This window comes from Oreochromis aureus, linkage group 11 (genome assembly GCF_013358895.1).
Source record: "Oreochromis aureus strain Israel breed Guangdong linkage group 11, ZZ_aureus, whole genome shotgun sequence".
Lineage (NCBI taxonomy): Eukaryota > Metazoa > Chordata > Actinopteri > Cichliformes > Cichlidae > Oreochromis > Oreochromis aureus.
Window position 1 is genome coordinate 35,580,458 of NC_052952.1, and position 14,004 is coordinate 35,594,461.

The 14,004-nt window shown below is 41.4% G+C and overlaps 1 protein-coding gene and 1 long non-coding RNA gene across 4 annotated transcripts in view; one reads left to right on the forward strand and one right to left on the reverse strand.

Annotated features, from left to right (window-relative positions):
* Positions 1 to 14,004, reverse strand: part of gabbr1a (gamma-aminobutyric acid (GABA) B receptor, 1a) — a 127,440-nt gene that overhangs the window by 70,296 nt on the left and 43,140 nt on the right. For all 3 annotated transcript variants that reach the window (XM_031754295.2, XM_039619465.1, XM_039619466.1), the window contains one exon: positions 9,033 to 9,193. In XM_031754295.2, the coding sequence (XP_031610155.1) occupies positions 9,033 to 9,193 (161 nt within the window). The remainder of the gene's footprint in view (positions 1 to 9,032; positions 9,194 to 14,004) is intronic.
* Positions 9,189 to 14,004, forward strand: part of LOC120442619 — a 31,025-nt gene continuing 26,209 nt past the window's right edge. The window contains exon 1 of the long non-coding RNA XR_005614825.1: positions 9,189 to 9,316. This is a non-coding gene — a long non-coding RNA (uncharacterized LOC120442619). The remainder of the gene's footprint in view (positions 9,317 to 14,004) is intronic.

Below are 14,004 nucleotides of genomic sequence, written 5' to 3' on the forward strand. Positions count from 1 at the left end.
GTGGCTGTGGGCTGGCTGCATGCTGAGGAGAAGCTTGTTAGTTTTCTTGTGTTACAGTGTTTTAACTTCATTCTGAGCAGTAATTCACCGCCCACGCTAATTATCTTTGAGTTATTTCATCAATCTGTCATTACCACAGCACATTACACGTTTAATAACGGCTTGTTTCCATCAATTTCGCAAATAAGTTGCTGCCTAATAAATGAAGACATTACAATTTCATTTAAAAGTGCAGTTTCTGACCTCGTGGATGTTCTTTAGGAATTCACACTGAGACAACTTGCTTAGTCAGGGTTTTGCTAACTCTCTATATATATGTAGTTACACTAACAGGCTTGCATGCAGAGCTTTACTTTAGAATACTTCTAATGATTGCAGCTGAATGTTTGTAAAGAAAATGAACAAACATTCAGCACACATTAGTCAAAAACTACTTCTCAGGTAGAAAGCCTAATTATTACAGATAACGAGTAAATTTACAATAAAATAGGCTTTCATTTTCTGTGAAACACCGCTATCATTAAACCTGACACTGGTGTTTATCAAAAAACAAATTCAGTTTTACCCAGCAGCCGTTATATATTCCGCGCACCTTCCACCTTCATCTTAATATGATGTGGCTAACAGGCCGCGCTGGTATAAAATGAAAGGGTCTAGTCTGGAACACAATTGCAAAATGGCATCTGACATATAGTTGAAGCTTTCAATCATTCACTGTTTCTGTGCGCGCAGGAAATTAAATCTTTGCTTGAACAGAAGCAAAATTGAAACACTGGGCAGCAAGACGAGAAAAGACTCAAGCTGTTTCAATTCATGACAAACCAGCGCAAAAACCCAGTCGCTGGGGAACAAAAACATATTTCCTTTAGGTTAGAGCCGAGGAGAAGAATCTGTATTTTTTTAAACATGGCTTTGCATGAATAAAGGTCATGGATCATCAGAACCAGTATGACATCAAAGAATGATAAAGAGAGGCCTCTCTCAGATCAGATGCTCCCAAACTTACACAGTGCATGAGTAGCTTCACTGTGGCTACAGGAAGTAGACTGCATATAGCTTCACTTAGGCTACTAGTATTCTTAGGAATACTTTTAATAACTTTATAAAATAAATTGGAAAAAAAAAATCAAAGACTTAAAACCAAAAAAACAACAACAACAGACCCAAGACACATGAAAATAAGCATTTACAAAAAAACATTAATGACCTAATGACTAGTCTTTACTGCGAGTTTTACTCGCACGCCAGTTTCTCCTTCCTCTGCTCTCAGTCTCACTGTGTGTGCACCTCTTTGCATAGAGCAAGTGAAATAATATTAATATACTGATGAGACATAAGAACTTCCCAAGTGTTACACAGTGAGAGTGAGAGCGAGTGAGTGAGGGAAAGCTTTGCGTTCCAGTCATGTCAGCTCACTTAAACACAGTTTGTGGTTGAGTAAAAAAAATACAGAACAACGTGTAAGTGAACTAAATGGATCAGCCTGGTGTCACTGACAGCAGATCCAAATATCAGATCAGTGCATCCGTAAGTGTGGCATGCTGTCAGGCTTGGGAGGTTAGAAATGTTCACAAAACACACTAGGCTAGCTAGCCAGGATATAATGATTTGGTTACACTAGAGGAAAAACAGGAATGCAACCTCCTCACAACTAGAAAACAAAAAACAAAAAGAGAAACAAAACGGTAACTCACCAGTTATTGCATTGAAATTTTTTCTCATCTGGCAACAGCAAAATTGTTGCCCAGTGTTCGAGCCACGTTTCACAGTGACTGCAATCACAGTCAGACAGATCTGCAAAACTTTGGAAATACGTGCTGTCTATTTATATCATTTAGAAATGCAGACAGATTGCCAACACGTTGCAATCAGTCGGAGTCAGTCTGCACTGATGAGTGCAACTCATCTGTGACACATTTCTTTGCAATACTGGTTACCAGCAGTTTGTATTCTGGTAATAGAAAATGTGTTTTGCTAAGCAGCTGTGTCCTTTCGTAGCTAAACCGCTTTATGGAGGAATTTCTGTTTTAGACCTTTGAGGTTCTGGCTGTTAAGTAATTATAATATAAGTAGTTAATGTGAACTTCTGTTTAATGTGATGCCAACAGATCACAACCTATTTATCATTTAATCTCTGTATTATTACAAACAGGCTGCTCGTAATTGCCAGCTTGACCCCAGTCTCTATCACATCCTGATCAGCCTGGTAGCAGACTGACTCCATCTGAATGCCATTTTATAAATAAATAAATAAATAAATTTTTATTTATATAGCACCTTTCTAGACAGAATCACAAAGTGCTGCACATAAGATTAAAAGTCATAAAAAGATTTAAAAAGAGAAAATAAAACAGGCAAATAATTAACCAAATCGCCGTCTTGACGCACCACAGTCGCTCTGAAGACAGCAGCTGACTACGAGTGCTTACAGACATGGTCGCCCTTTGTCAAGGCAACAAAATTGCAAGTTTATTGTACGTAGTTGCAATAATTTGGATCATGCCGCAGTCTCCAGCCATTGTTTCTATTAGTGTGACTGTGGCGTTAATGACAATGGTAATAACAATGGGAAACCTGCGATTATTTTTTATATATATACACAATTTAGCATGTTTGATTTGAAATAAAAAAAAAACAGTAATACTGATGTTGTGCAAGACAATTAAAAATAATGGAAAACAAATTAAAAAAACACTTTAAAATCCCTTGAGCAACCCATATTAAACAGAAGCCCTTTAATTCTATGAATTCGTTACAGAGCGTTTGTAAGATCCCTGAACAGGCTGCTCGAGTTAATTTTGCTATTAAAACCCTTAATCATTATAATAAAAGCAGATGGAGGCACACACAAGAAAACCCAGCTTAGATTGAAGTTTTCTAAGAAAGTAATTCAGTTATTTTGCTTTGAACAGTTACTTATTCCATGTTCTTTTCACTTTGAATAACATAACAGGAAATGGTTAGCAGGCAGTAAAAGGTGTATAATGAAAGGGTGTATTTTTGAACACAACATACATACATAGCTGCACTTTTCAATCATGCCATTTTTCTATGAAAGCAAGAAATGAAACCTTTGATAATATAATGGGAACACTGTGCAGAGATGAAAAAGATATGGAAAAGTTCAAACGTCAATTCATGGTAAACCAGTGCCAAACCCATCATATAGAAGCTTTTTGTTTTAAAACCACACACTGTATATAAAAGATGGCTGAAGCCACCAATTGAGCATGTTGACCAATCTTGGAGATGTTTTTAATCACGAGTGAGGGGAGATAGATAGATCTACAAGAGAAACTGCCGCAACAGCATTGCAGATAAGTGGTCACTTGTAAATCAACAATTAACACCTAAACCATCAAAATTCAACCGGTGGAGGCAACTCCACTGGTTTTCTGATTCTAATACAACAAAATCAATTTGTTAGAGGAACTGTAGTTCCTCCAAAGGCCACCTGGTGTCAAACTTTACAAGAGAAATATAGAAAAGCGTTGGACACTATGGCTAATTTCTCCCTTCATGAGATTAATGGGGGAGGGGGGGATTTTGTTGTTTAAATGTTTACTTAAGGCATGGCGGCTTTTGACCGACAGGTGCGTGGCGACACAGGTAGCTGTAGCAACTAGCTTTGTGCTTTCTTTTCTTTTTTTTTTCTCTTTTTTGCACGTTATTCAGCCTTAACTGTCAGATACTTGTCTTTGTGTCATGTACCAGTAGTGTCTCTGTACATACTAACCAAGTTTGCAACCATTTCCTGATTACTAAGCTTTGCACAGTGGCAACATATATCTTCAATATACAGTCTCTGTTTATTTTGTGCTGTTTCCACATGAAATATTAACAGGCTTTAAAGGTAAGTGGCAGAGGTTGGATGTACTTGCAAGAAAAAAATCTTTTCCAGTTGTTGAATGTTTCAGTCATTCTCTTTACACACAAAGCCTTTGGTAACATAATCAGCAAGCACATGGCCTCCTTATAAAAAAAACAGAGGCAAACAGGGGTGTTGGCAGGTTTGCAATAAAGGCTGAGGAATCTCTGCTATTCTTGGAGGTCTGTCTGCTACAGCCCCCTGGGGTCATCACCATTTCTACTTTCATTTCTGTTCCTCCTTGGCTCATGAGAGCAGCAGCAATGAAGGCCCCCGATGCCATTCATGGTCACATTCACATTCTCTGTCACACACCCAGATTAATGCTACTGTGTGTGTACATAAAACTACACACACACTCACATACCCCACAAAAGATGGGCACTTCAGCTGCTGTCCTTGGTGCTGAAATTCCTGCAGCCAATATCGGTGTCATGTTAACATGCCCATGTAGTCTCTCCAATCAGTCATACCCAGCTGGCGAGAAGCTTTGAAAGAAACTGAAGTTTCCCTGAGCTGGGAAGAATGAGAAAATACACTTGGTCGTCATAATATGCCATCTAATTACACTCCAGATTGAATAATATAAAAAGAGTGTGAATAGGGGATATGATCAGGCTTGGGGGACCGCCTGAATATTGAATCTCAAAGCATGCAGAGCTACATCTCCTTAGTTCCTCATAATTGCGTCTGGCACCACACTTCAGGCTCGTGTGCCAACGGACATGCACGAGGACCACTGAAGGATACGAGTTATGCCACAGCGGATGGAAAATTGTGTCACGGCTGCCAATTAAAATCAAAAACGGAAGTGAGGGAAGCACCTTGTTTCACCGCCATTTCTCTGCATCTCCACCGTCTCACTCATCACTGTTAATAATTGATCAAAGTTTGCAGTCTCGGCTTTGATATATCCATGGCAACAGCCTGTGTGGAGAGCGCGTGTCTGCGCGCGATCCTGTGTGTGCATGTGTGCGCACATCTCAGAAGGCTGTAAATAGTCTGATGCTGTCGCCAGAATAGCCAGAGAAACAAGCCGTTCTGCTACCATGGGGTATGTGCATCCATTTAAAAGACAAGCTGGGATTAAGTGTTGAGCTTCATAAATATTTTATGATGTTGAACAAGTTGGACATCGCTCCATACTCCCAGCCCAAATTGTCACCTGTTTGCCAAGTCAAATGTCAGAGGTGGAACTACTGCTTTTTCTGATTTTCTGCCACATACGGGTGTACTGTTACACCACTCAATGCTCACATTAAAGATGGACAAAGTTTTAAATAATGAGGTCAGTGAATGTGCAAGTAATCCCTGTGAGCCCAAAGCTCAGCCAGAACCGATCTACAAGAGCCATTTCACTTCCTATTAATCCCATTGTACAGACTCTGGCTGCAGAATAGCCCTCAATGAACGGGAGTACATAGAGCCAAACAGCTAAAATAATCATTTACACCTGCTCCTGGACAAAAATGTCCACATTTGAATTTAGTTTCTGCAGCTCTAGCATCGGGAAAGCGTCTGAACTGAAGTAAATCCACACAGTTGCAGATTTACCAGTAAAATGTTGTCATTCTGCTTATAAACACTCGTTAATCCGTAAAGGTTTTACAACAGAACGTCCTCGGTCAGCGCCACGTGATTCTAAATAACAGCTACACATAAGAAGCACCACAACAGAAATTTCCATGTGTGTATAAGGAGCAGCTGGTTGTGCTGGCGGCTGAAGGTGACTGCTGCCAGAAGTCCTTTGCTTCATGCCTGAATCAAAATGGTGGATGCTATTAAGTGGACCTGGTGCTGTGACGTTCTTAGTATCCAGGAAAAGTATTTAACTGTAAAGCAAATATATAAATATGGAATTATATATATATATATATATATTGTTGCACTATTATAAATGAGAAGAAAAAAGTTTACCCCGTGAAATTTACATTTTTGTTCCATATCTCCATACAGCCCGACTCCTGCTGGACTACCTGACAATTGCCCACTATGAGGCCAGAAGTCTAGACAGTGGGAGTTCTTGAGTATATTAGTCTCCCAGCAAACGCTGCGATGTTGAATAACCGTAGGCTGGTGGTCTTTTGTCAACGTCTAGTCATGGTTAAAAAACACTTTGAAAACAAAAGTCAGACCACAGCTTTCTTATGAGCTAAACATTGAACATGGCCTGGAGGTCTTTGTTAGACTTTGTGGAATATACTTTTCTTTCTTGCAGCAAAGGTCATTTCTCATTCTACTGAGATAACCGGACTCCTGTCACAGGGTGCATAACACAAGCATCAGGAGCAGACCTACAGTGTTTGTGACGTGCTAAGTTTAGCACACTATAAATCATAAAGACTGTAAATTCCTTCAAATTTCATCTTATATTGTAAAAACAGGCCAATACCAACAGTAGTAATACTACTTTTTCTATGTGGAGAAGCTGTCAGGTGAATGTCTGTTTACAACCACTAAGTAACCACATTTTAAAGCCCAAATGCAGTTCTGTAAACATGTAGTTTAGCTCGAAACAATATCATCACCGGTCTGTCTTACAGTTCAGATAAGATGACCAGGGAGGTGACATCGGGGTTTGAGCTATGTTTGCTGAGCTGCATCTCAAACATGGATGTAGCGTCCAGGTCTGAAAGAAGCCAGTGAAGCTCTTTTCCTCTGTTTACCTATTAGTCTGGTTTTATAGGTCTGTAGGGAAACGGCTCTCGTCGTCGTAAATTTCAGTCGCACGCTGTGACAAGTTGCTAGCCTATTAAACTGCAGTGTCTCTCCGTTTCTTTCTCTCAATCTGATCTGTGGCTCACTTGTCGCGTTTAAACTCTGACAGCGACCTCAAAACACTCAGATTGAGGCTTCACAAAGAACTTTGGTAACCAATAACTGAGAACCAGGAGCTACAGCCATCTTTCCTATACGGTCTGCGATTCAGACTTGCATTGTCTTTTCTACTCTTGGTTTGTTATGATGTCAAAGAAAGCGGATATCCAAAATATGACAACGTCAGACAGCTTTGACAGTGAACACCCACCTTTAGTTTAGCAGGAACAGCCAATCAGAAGGAAAAGGGGAGGTAGCAGGAAGGAAAGAGGAGCAAAAATGGGGCTGCACTAAGGTGAACGAGGATCACATTGTTAATAATGTTTGTTTCTTAATTGCAAAGCTACCCTGGTAGAATACACAAATAAAAATATGGACCTGAAGATATGCATAATAGGCCTCCCTTGATGCATTTCTTTTATTTAATCATTTAGAGATGCAATAAAAGTTTCTCATCATAATAAATTCCAGTTAAGAGTCTTTGATGCATAATTACACTCCGCAGCCTTCATCTCGAGATGCAAACAAAGAGCCATTTAAACCCTCGTCTTAATCTCGCTGTTAAACACCAAGTTGTGCTTCAAATGTGGCGATCTCTTCTCAGACCAAACAAGAATGTGGAATGGGTTCTCATAACTGCATGCAAATATCATAATTAATCTCCTTCTTTATAATTGGTTTTCAGACTGTCATCCTCATTACTATTCCAGCCAGGTGAAAAACGTTTGCAATCAAAAAGTAAAAACCTCATTCTGACCACACTGTACCCAGAGTAGGAGCAATAAATTCCTCCTCCCTCTACCCCCCTCCCGCCAGGACTTAAAATCAAGGAATTAACCAGTATCATTCAGACAATGTTACACTAGCCTCTTTGAGCTTTTCCCTTCAAAAAGGATCTGCATCTATTTCGCGAGCCGGAGGCACCAGCAACTCCTGAAGCACGAAGAGAGATGTTTTCCAATCCCTCTGAAATCTCTTCATTGCTTTATTTTTATGTTTATGGCTGCTCCGTCTGCAGATGCCTGCTTCACTACACTTGTAATCGGAGGACACACGCACGTATTTAATCTGTTTCGAGTGCAAAGAACGAGGTGTATGTCTAACAAAATGCTCTGTGCCATCAGCTCTGCATACATCCAGCGTATGATTTTGCACACATATTTCCACAGAGCTGAAGCCTTGTTTGTTTCTGTGGTGTGCTTCAAGAGTAACTGTGTTGCCATGCCAACTCTCGCTCTCTTTCTCTCTCACATGCACACACACACACACAGACACACACACACACACTTGCTCTCTTTCCCTGCTATTCTGTTTAACAGGATTCCAATGCAGAGCCTCGTACACCAATCAGAATAAAGCTCGTAGCAAATTTCTAACCAGTCCCTGTGCAGTTAACTGTTTGGTGCCCCAGCCAACTCTCCAGGCATCTGTCCTGCAGCATGATTGATAACAACCCTCAAGAGAAGAGACAGAGGATTGCTTTTTTTAAACAAATCTATGTCTGCACTCATCCCACTGTTGAGAAAAACACTTCCTTTCAGTGAAAAACTTCAGGATATGCAGCAGTGAGAACCCAAAGACGAGGATTATTCACTCACATAAATAACCCGGATTGTGATTAAGGTCGATTTGGGTGGCGTGGGTGGTTAAAAAGGGCAGTATCTGAACAAGCTGGAGGGGTGCTTATTGGATTTATATTGGTCGATAATGCTGACATTTCAAAATACCACCATGATGAATGATTGATGAGCAACAAGCAGGAGGTGTGTTTGCTCATTTAGCAAAATGAATGTGGCACGGAGCGCAAAGACTCTGGGGGGTTAGCTATCAGCGGGGTGACCCATAGATAAAAACATGAAAGAACCAAAGCACTTCCTTAGAAAAAGTGACATTTTCACCTAGTGCCTGATGTTTTTGTATTTGGCAAACATCAGTAAAGACGCTTCCATCACAAAGAGGCTGATGTTCAAAAAATATGACCCCAAAATCTACAATACACAAAGAAAACCTCCCCTGATGAGGTGGGCTATCATTAAAGCAGTTCCTAATTATCTTTAACTTGGGAGAAAACCTGCAATCCTAAAAATAAAAATAAAAAAGACAGCCAGTATAATTTCATAAATCTGCAATGACTCTTGAGAAAATTGAAAAAAAAAATAAAAGCCAGGATTTCTTTCTCTGTTTTTAATCAGAAAAGAATTGAACAAAACACTTACAAGAACTGAGAAAATGACAAGAGCCCTCGTGATAATCTGAGAGGCAGATCATGACATCCCTCAGGGGCTGACACCACACACACATCACTTTAAGTGCGCACCTCCTCTGACTCTCCTCCACATGCACTCACCATGCTGTCGTAGTGGATGAGCTCCAACTCGTAGTCGGGCAGGATGTCGCTCCTGTTGTTCACCAGGTCCAGGGCCATTTGAGCGGAGGGCATGCACGCCTGACCGCCCGGCCAGCCTCCGCTCATGGGGAACAGCGCTCCGATGTACAGCTTCTTCTTGCCTGCAGACGGCCGTGGCCAGAGGAGGAGAAGGACTATGAGAGATGCCCGGAGGAGCGCCGCGTGGCCGCGGGCTGGGCGGTTTGCCCGCGGAGGACTCGTGCACATTACCAGCATGGTTCAAGGTGAGCTGAACCGGAGCAGCTTGACCCCGGTGCTGCAGCTGTAAGGTCGGGCTGTTCTGAACAATCCCACAGCTAAACGTACACTGAACTCAACACGTGTCCGGCTGCCCTGGAGTGTGTTTGGACTTGGACACCTATTTACTTTAAACTGCAAGTGTTTAGCAGATCGAGTAAATAATTAATCGGCGTGTGTTTGTGCATAATGCTTGATTAATTATGCATTGCATGCTGGATATTTTCGGGACAGAGTCGTTTACTTTGCAGAGCTCGCGGCGATCATGTGAGAACGCGGTCAACTTTCCATCTCCGCGCACATCGACACAATTTTCCAAACTAAACTAACGCGTGCTTCCGGCCTGCGATCGATCAAGATTATTGGACAGCGCGTCCCTTAGCTACTTACGACTTTTACGCAATCGGGACGCACGAATGAGACGCCGGAGTCCGCGCAGAAGACGTCAACCGGGTCGAACGGGTGCGTGTTTGGAGACGAAGCGGCGCAAACGGAGGGCTGCATCTACGATCCGTGGACGCAGTCGTGTCCCGACGGATGAAACGAGTTACCGCGGAAAAGCAGCCGCGCTAGCGCTCTGCGACTGAGCCACTGCAGCACCGGCTGGCTGAGTGTGAGGGAGAGAGCGAGGAGGGGAGAGAGAGCGAGCCTGCACGAGCTCGGAGAACGAGTGAGAGAGAGAGAGAGAGAGAGAGGCTAAACCTCCTCAAAGATTTTGACATTTGCACGGTGACTTTAACTTAAGCACTGCTTCCACTGCACACACGCGCATCTGCGCATTCTTTGGCTTTGCATTTCTTGCATATGTGCGCCCATAATCAATATCTGATCAACGCATCGGCACAAATGGCCAAAAACAAGCTTTGGTATTTAACAGGTACAGGAGGCCCGGGCAGGCAATATATGATCAATATAACGAGCTAACTCGTGTCAGTGTGAGTCGCTTCAGTTTTTCACACAATAAAAACAACAAACTTGTTGGGTTAGTTTTCAGTGAGTGCCTCCGCTGAACGTGGTCACATATCCGCACAGTTTGATCCCACTCACAGTGGCATTCAATTATATTTCAGCCGCTTTTCTCAACTGAGCTGAGTTCTTGTAGAGTCATAAATGTCAAGGTTACACATAATTAACGTTCCAGTGTCTCCACGTCTAGATTTAATGATGCACTGAGCAACGTCTTATTGAATAATCTGCCTGTTATTTTTTTTTTCCCAATTAATTGATTTTTTTTATTAGTCTATAAAAATGTCAATAGAAGATTCCCAGTACAGTTCTGAGAATGCCAAGGTGACACCATCTTATCAGTCCAAAGTTCTCCAGTTTACCCTCACACAAGATTAACAAAAGAAGAAAACTTCTAGTCACAAGCTGGATCATTTTCAGTTTTTACTTCAAAAACGATTTTTTAAAATATATTTTAAAAAGAATGTTTACAATAAATTATATATTGGTAAACAGTGCAGTCCCTACAATCAAAGTTTGGTTGGGCAACGTCACAATAACATCCAGCATGGATCTCATACTCGGACTCTTCAGAGTGCACAACACTAACAACAACGTAAGACCAAAGCCTCACTGCAGCAGGATACAAAGCACTGGAAATATATTATTTATACATTCTAAAAGCATTACATCTTATAGGATAATATGGCAACACGAGTCTGACTTTGGTATGACGTCACAGTTAGACTACTAATATATACTGTTGTTCTATAAAGTCTCTGGATATTCTGACCATGGAGCTGTTGCCACAATGTCAGCAGCTTTCTAAATCCTAACCAAATGCAACGTGACTGCAGGGTTAACTGACTGATTTGTGGTTGGGTGCAAAGGGACGACAAGGACATCTACACAACACATCGCAAGTTTGTTAAATCTCATTAGAGGCTACACTCTCTCTCTCTCTCTATTGTTCTTTTCGTGACACTGGTCATTTCCAAAGTCTGAGCCACAGCTGTAGATGTTGAATGAAATGTAGGTGTGCCATTAGAAATCATTTACAGCAATACCAAGATAGTAATAATGGTTTAAATCTGCCAACTAAACAGTTACATTTAAAACAGGATTAATGAAACAAAACTGTAGGTTTTAAAATTATATGTTATTTTGTATCTCATAATGGAGTTAAAGAACTGAGTGGAGCTGTAGTTACAGCATCAGGCAGCAGAGGTGGAGCTGTTTCAGAGATTCAGCCTGAACAAGCACATTATTTCAGTGTGTTTATATGTGTGACTGTACAGTCGTCCAGCCTGTGACGACGTGTGGGAATATGGTGTCTTTGCCAGAGAGATGAGATGGTTTGCAGAGTTTAGACTTTAGAATGTCCTCATCAGTGGTAATTCCAGGACAATTTCAAGGATTTTCAAGGGAGATCAAAATGGAAAGACAACAGAAAAAATGCTTCATCTTAGATTTGTCATGATCAGAGTTGTGATTAAAGGCTTGGGTGGAAGATTTTCAGATTTCAAAATGGGTCATGGTAGTCTTAAGTTTGAGAATAGCTGCGCTGCTCTGTGGGGCAAAACTTTAAGCATTTCTTCAGTTAAACAACATGTTTGGGTTTATGTCCACACATCTATCCATGCTCTTCCACTTATCCTTAACAGGGTCGGGGGGGGGGGGCGTCTGGCTTTATGTGATTAACAACAGTGTCTCAGAGGCAGCACCAAGATAAGCAGCCACCATTTGTCTCAATGACCACTTTCCACCTATTTGTCAGTATCTTAACCAGCATCATGAGTTTGTCATTTAGAACGTGTACCACTTCACAGCTGAACATTTTCAAAGGTTAACAGGTGGAACTTTTTCCTTCTGGATGATTGAATATTGTGCTGATGTAGTGTTTGCATGGGGAAAACAGTCCTGGTCCCTTAATGAGATACAGCAGTCCATCATTAGCCTATTTTAAGAAATGAAGGTCAATTATTTGGAAAACATTAAGGACTGAAGGTTTTTTCAAGTTCAGTCACAAAAATCATCAAACACTGTGATGAAACTAGCTCTCATGAGGATAACCACAGGAAACGAAGCCACAGAGTTCCCTCTGCTGCACAGCAGAACTTCATTAGAGTTACCAGCCTCAGAAATCAACAGCTAACAGCAGCTTAGATTAGAGTGAAACATGAGCTTTTCCCCGAGTTCAAGCAGCGGGTGTTTCTGAACATCAGCCTTGACTGTGAAACTGGCCCAAAGAAATCAAGAGGAAGAAGGGAAGTGCTGGAACAAAGAAAGACACAAGAGACCGGAAGAAACTTGGAGTTTTGATCTGAACTCGATCTGATTCTGACAGTTTTGGTTGTCGCTGTATTTGAGAGGTTCAGAGAAGGTGATTGGATGGTTCTGCACTGAGAAGGAGCCGTGATGGAGGGCAATGCTGGAGGCGCCGTTTTGAGGTCAGAATTTGAGGCAACAATGGACAGTAGGACCAGTGTTATTTTTTTTAACAGTAAAATGTAATTTAACCGACATTGAGATGCATGCTGTTGGCAGGACTGCAAGTAAATCTCCATTACCAAAAAGTAGAGCTCAAACAATTTATCAGCAGGCTGATGTTATTGGCCAATATTAGCTATGTGCCAATCTATGAGTATCAGTATTTATAACAGCCAATAAACAAAAACTGAAAGAGTAAAGAAGAGATGAGAGAAACACCTTTTGAGTATTGACAGAGGGAACTCTGCAGCATCCTTGTGGCAGGACAAAGGCAACAACCCATCTGAGCAGCGCCCGGCAGCGGCTATGCGAGTAAATGCAAAACTACACATAACAAATGTTGGGAATTCTTTGTGATTTATGTATCGGAAAGAAAAAAATGGACTGATATATCAGAATATCTGATTTTTAAATCACAGATTGGGGATAATTCAGTTTAATGCAACAAACCTCTTCATGAAGATCATATTCTTTCATTTTTGTAGCTGCACTTCAATATAAAATACCAAAACAGGTAAAACGCCTGTTTCAGGTGAAGGTTTGCTTCTTTTCGTTGTCTTTAATAAGCATATTTTTTGGGTTCAGGATGATTGTCTGACAAATCCAGACATGTCATGGCTTTAGGAAAGCTGCTCACCTCTTCTGACATTTTACAGACCAGAAGATTAAGGAAGAAAATAAGCAGCAGATTATATATAGAGAGACTGAAAAAATCATTATGCGAGGTATAAGCAGGACATTCTTCAGGCCTTTCCTCTGAATTACAGTCTTTCAAAAGCTGTTGAATAAGCTGAAAAATGTTATAATTTCACCCTAAGAAAACCTATGCCTCGATGCTGTTTGACCTGCAAATCGATCACTCCACGCTTGCCAGACGAGCACACAAGTAACGTGTAACTCTGATCTGTAACCACCTCTGCCAGCTCTGCCTTCGCTTCCACAATCAAGTCTAAAAATGCTACCAAAGCCGCTTTAGGAAATCAGCACTAAACGTGGCGAGCAGCATCAATCACGCCTGATCTTATTTGCCTTCATCTCGATCTGAGAAGCGTGGTGACGGCGATGTAGCTGGTGTTGATGAGAGGGAGGCTGGACGCTCTGCACACCTGCTGTTTGAACCCTCTGTTCACATTCAGCACAGTCTGTCGGTATCTCTGACACACAGAGACACGCACACTCGCACCTTTTGGATGATAAACACACACGTAGAATCGGGCCTCAGCTGGCTTTTATTTGCGTC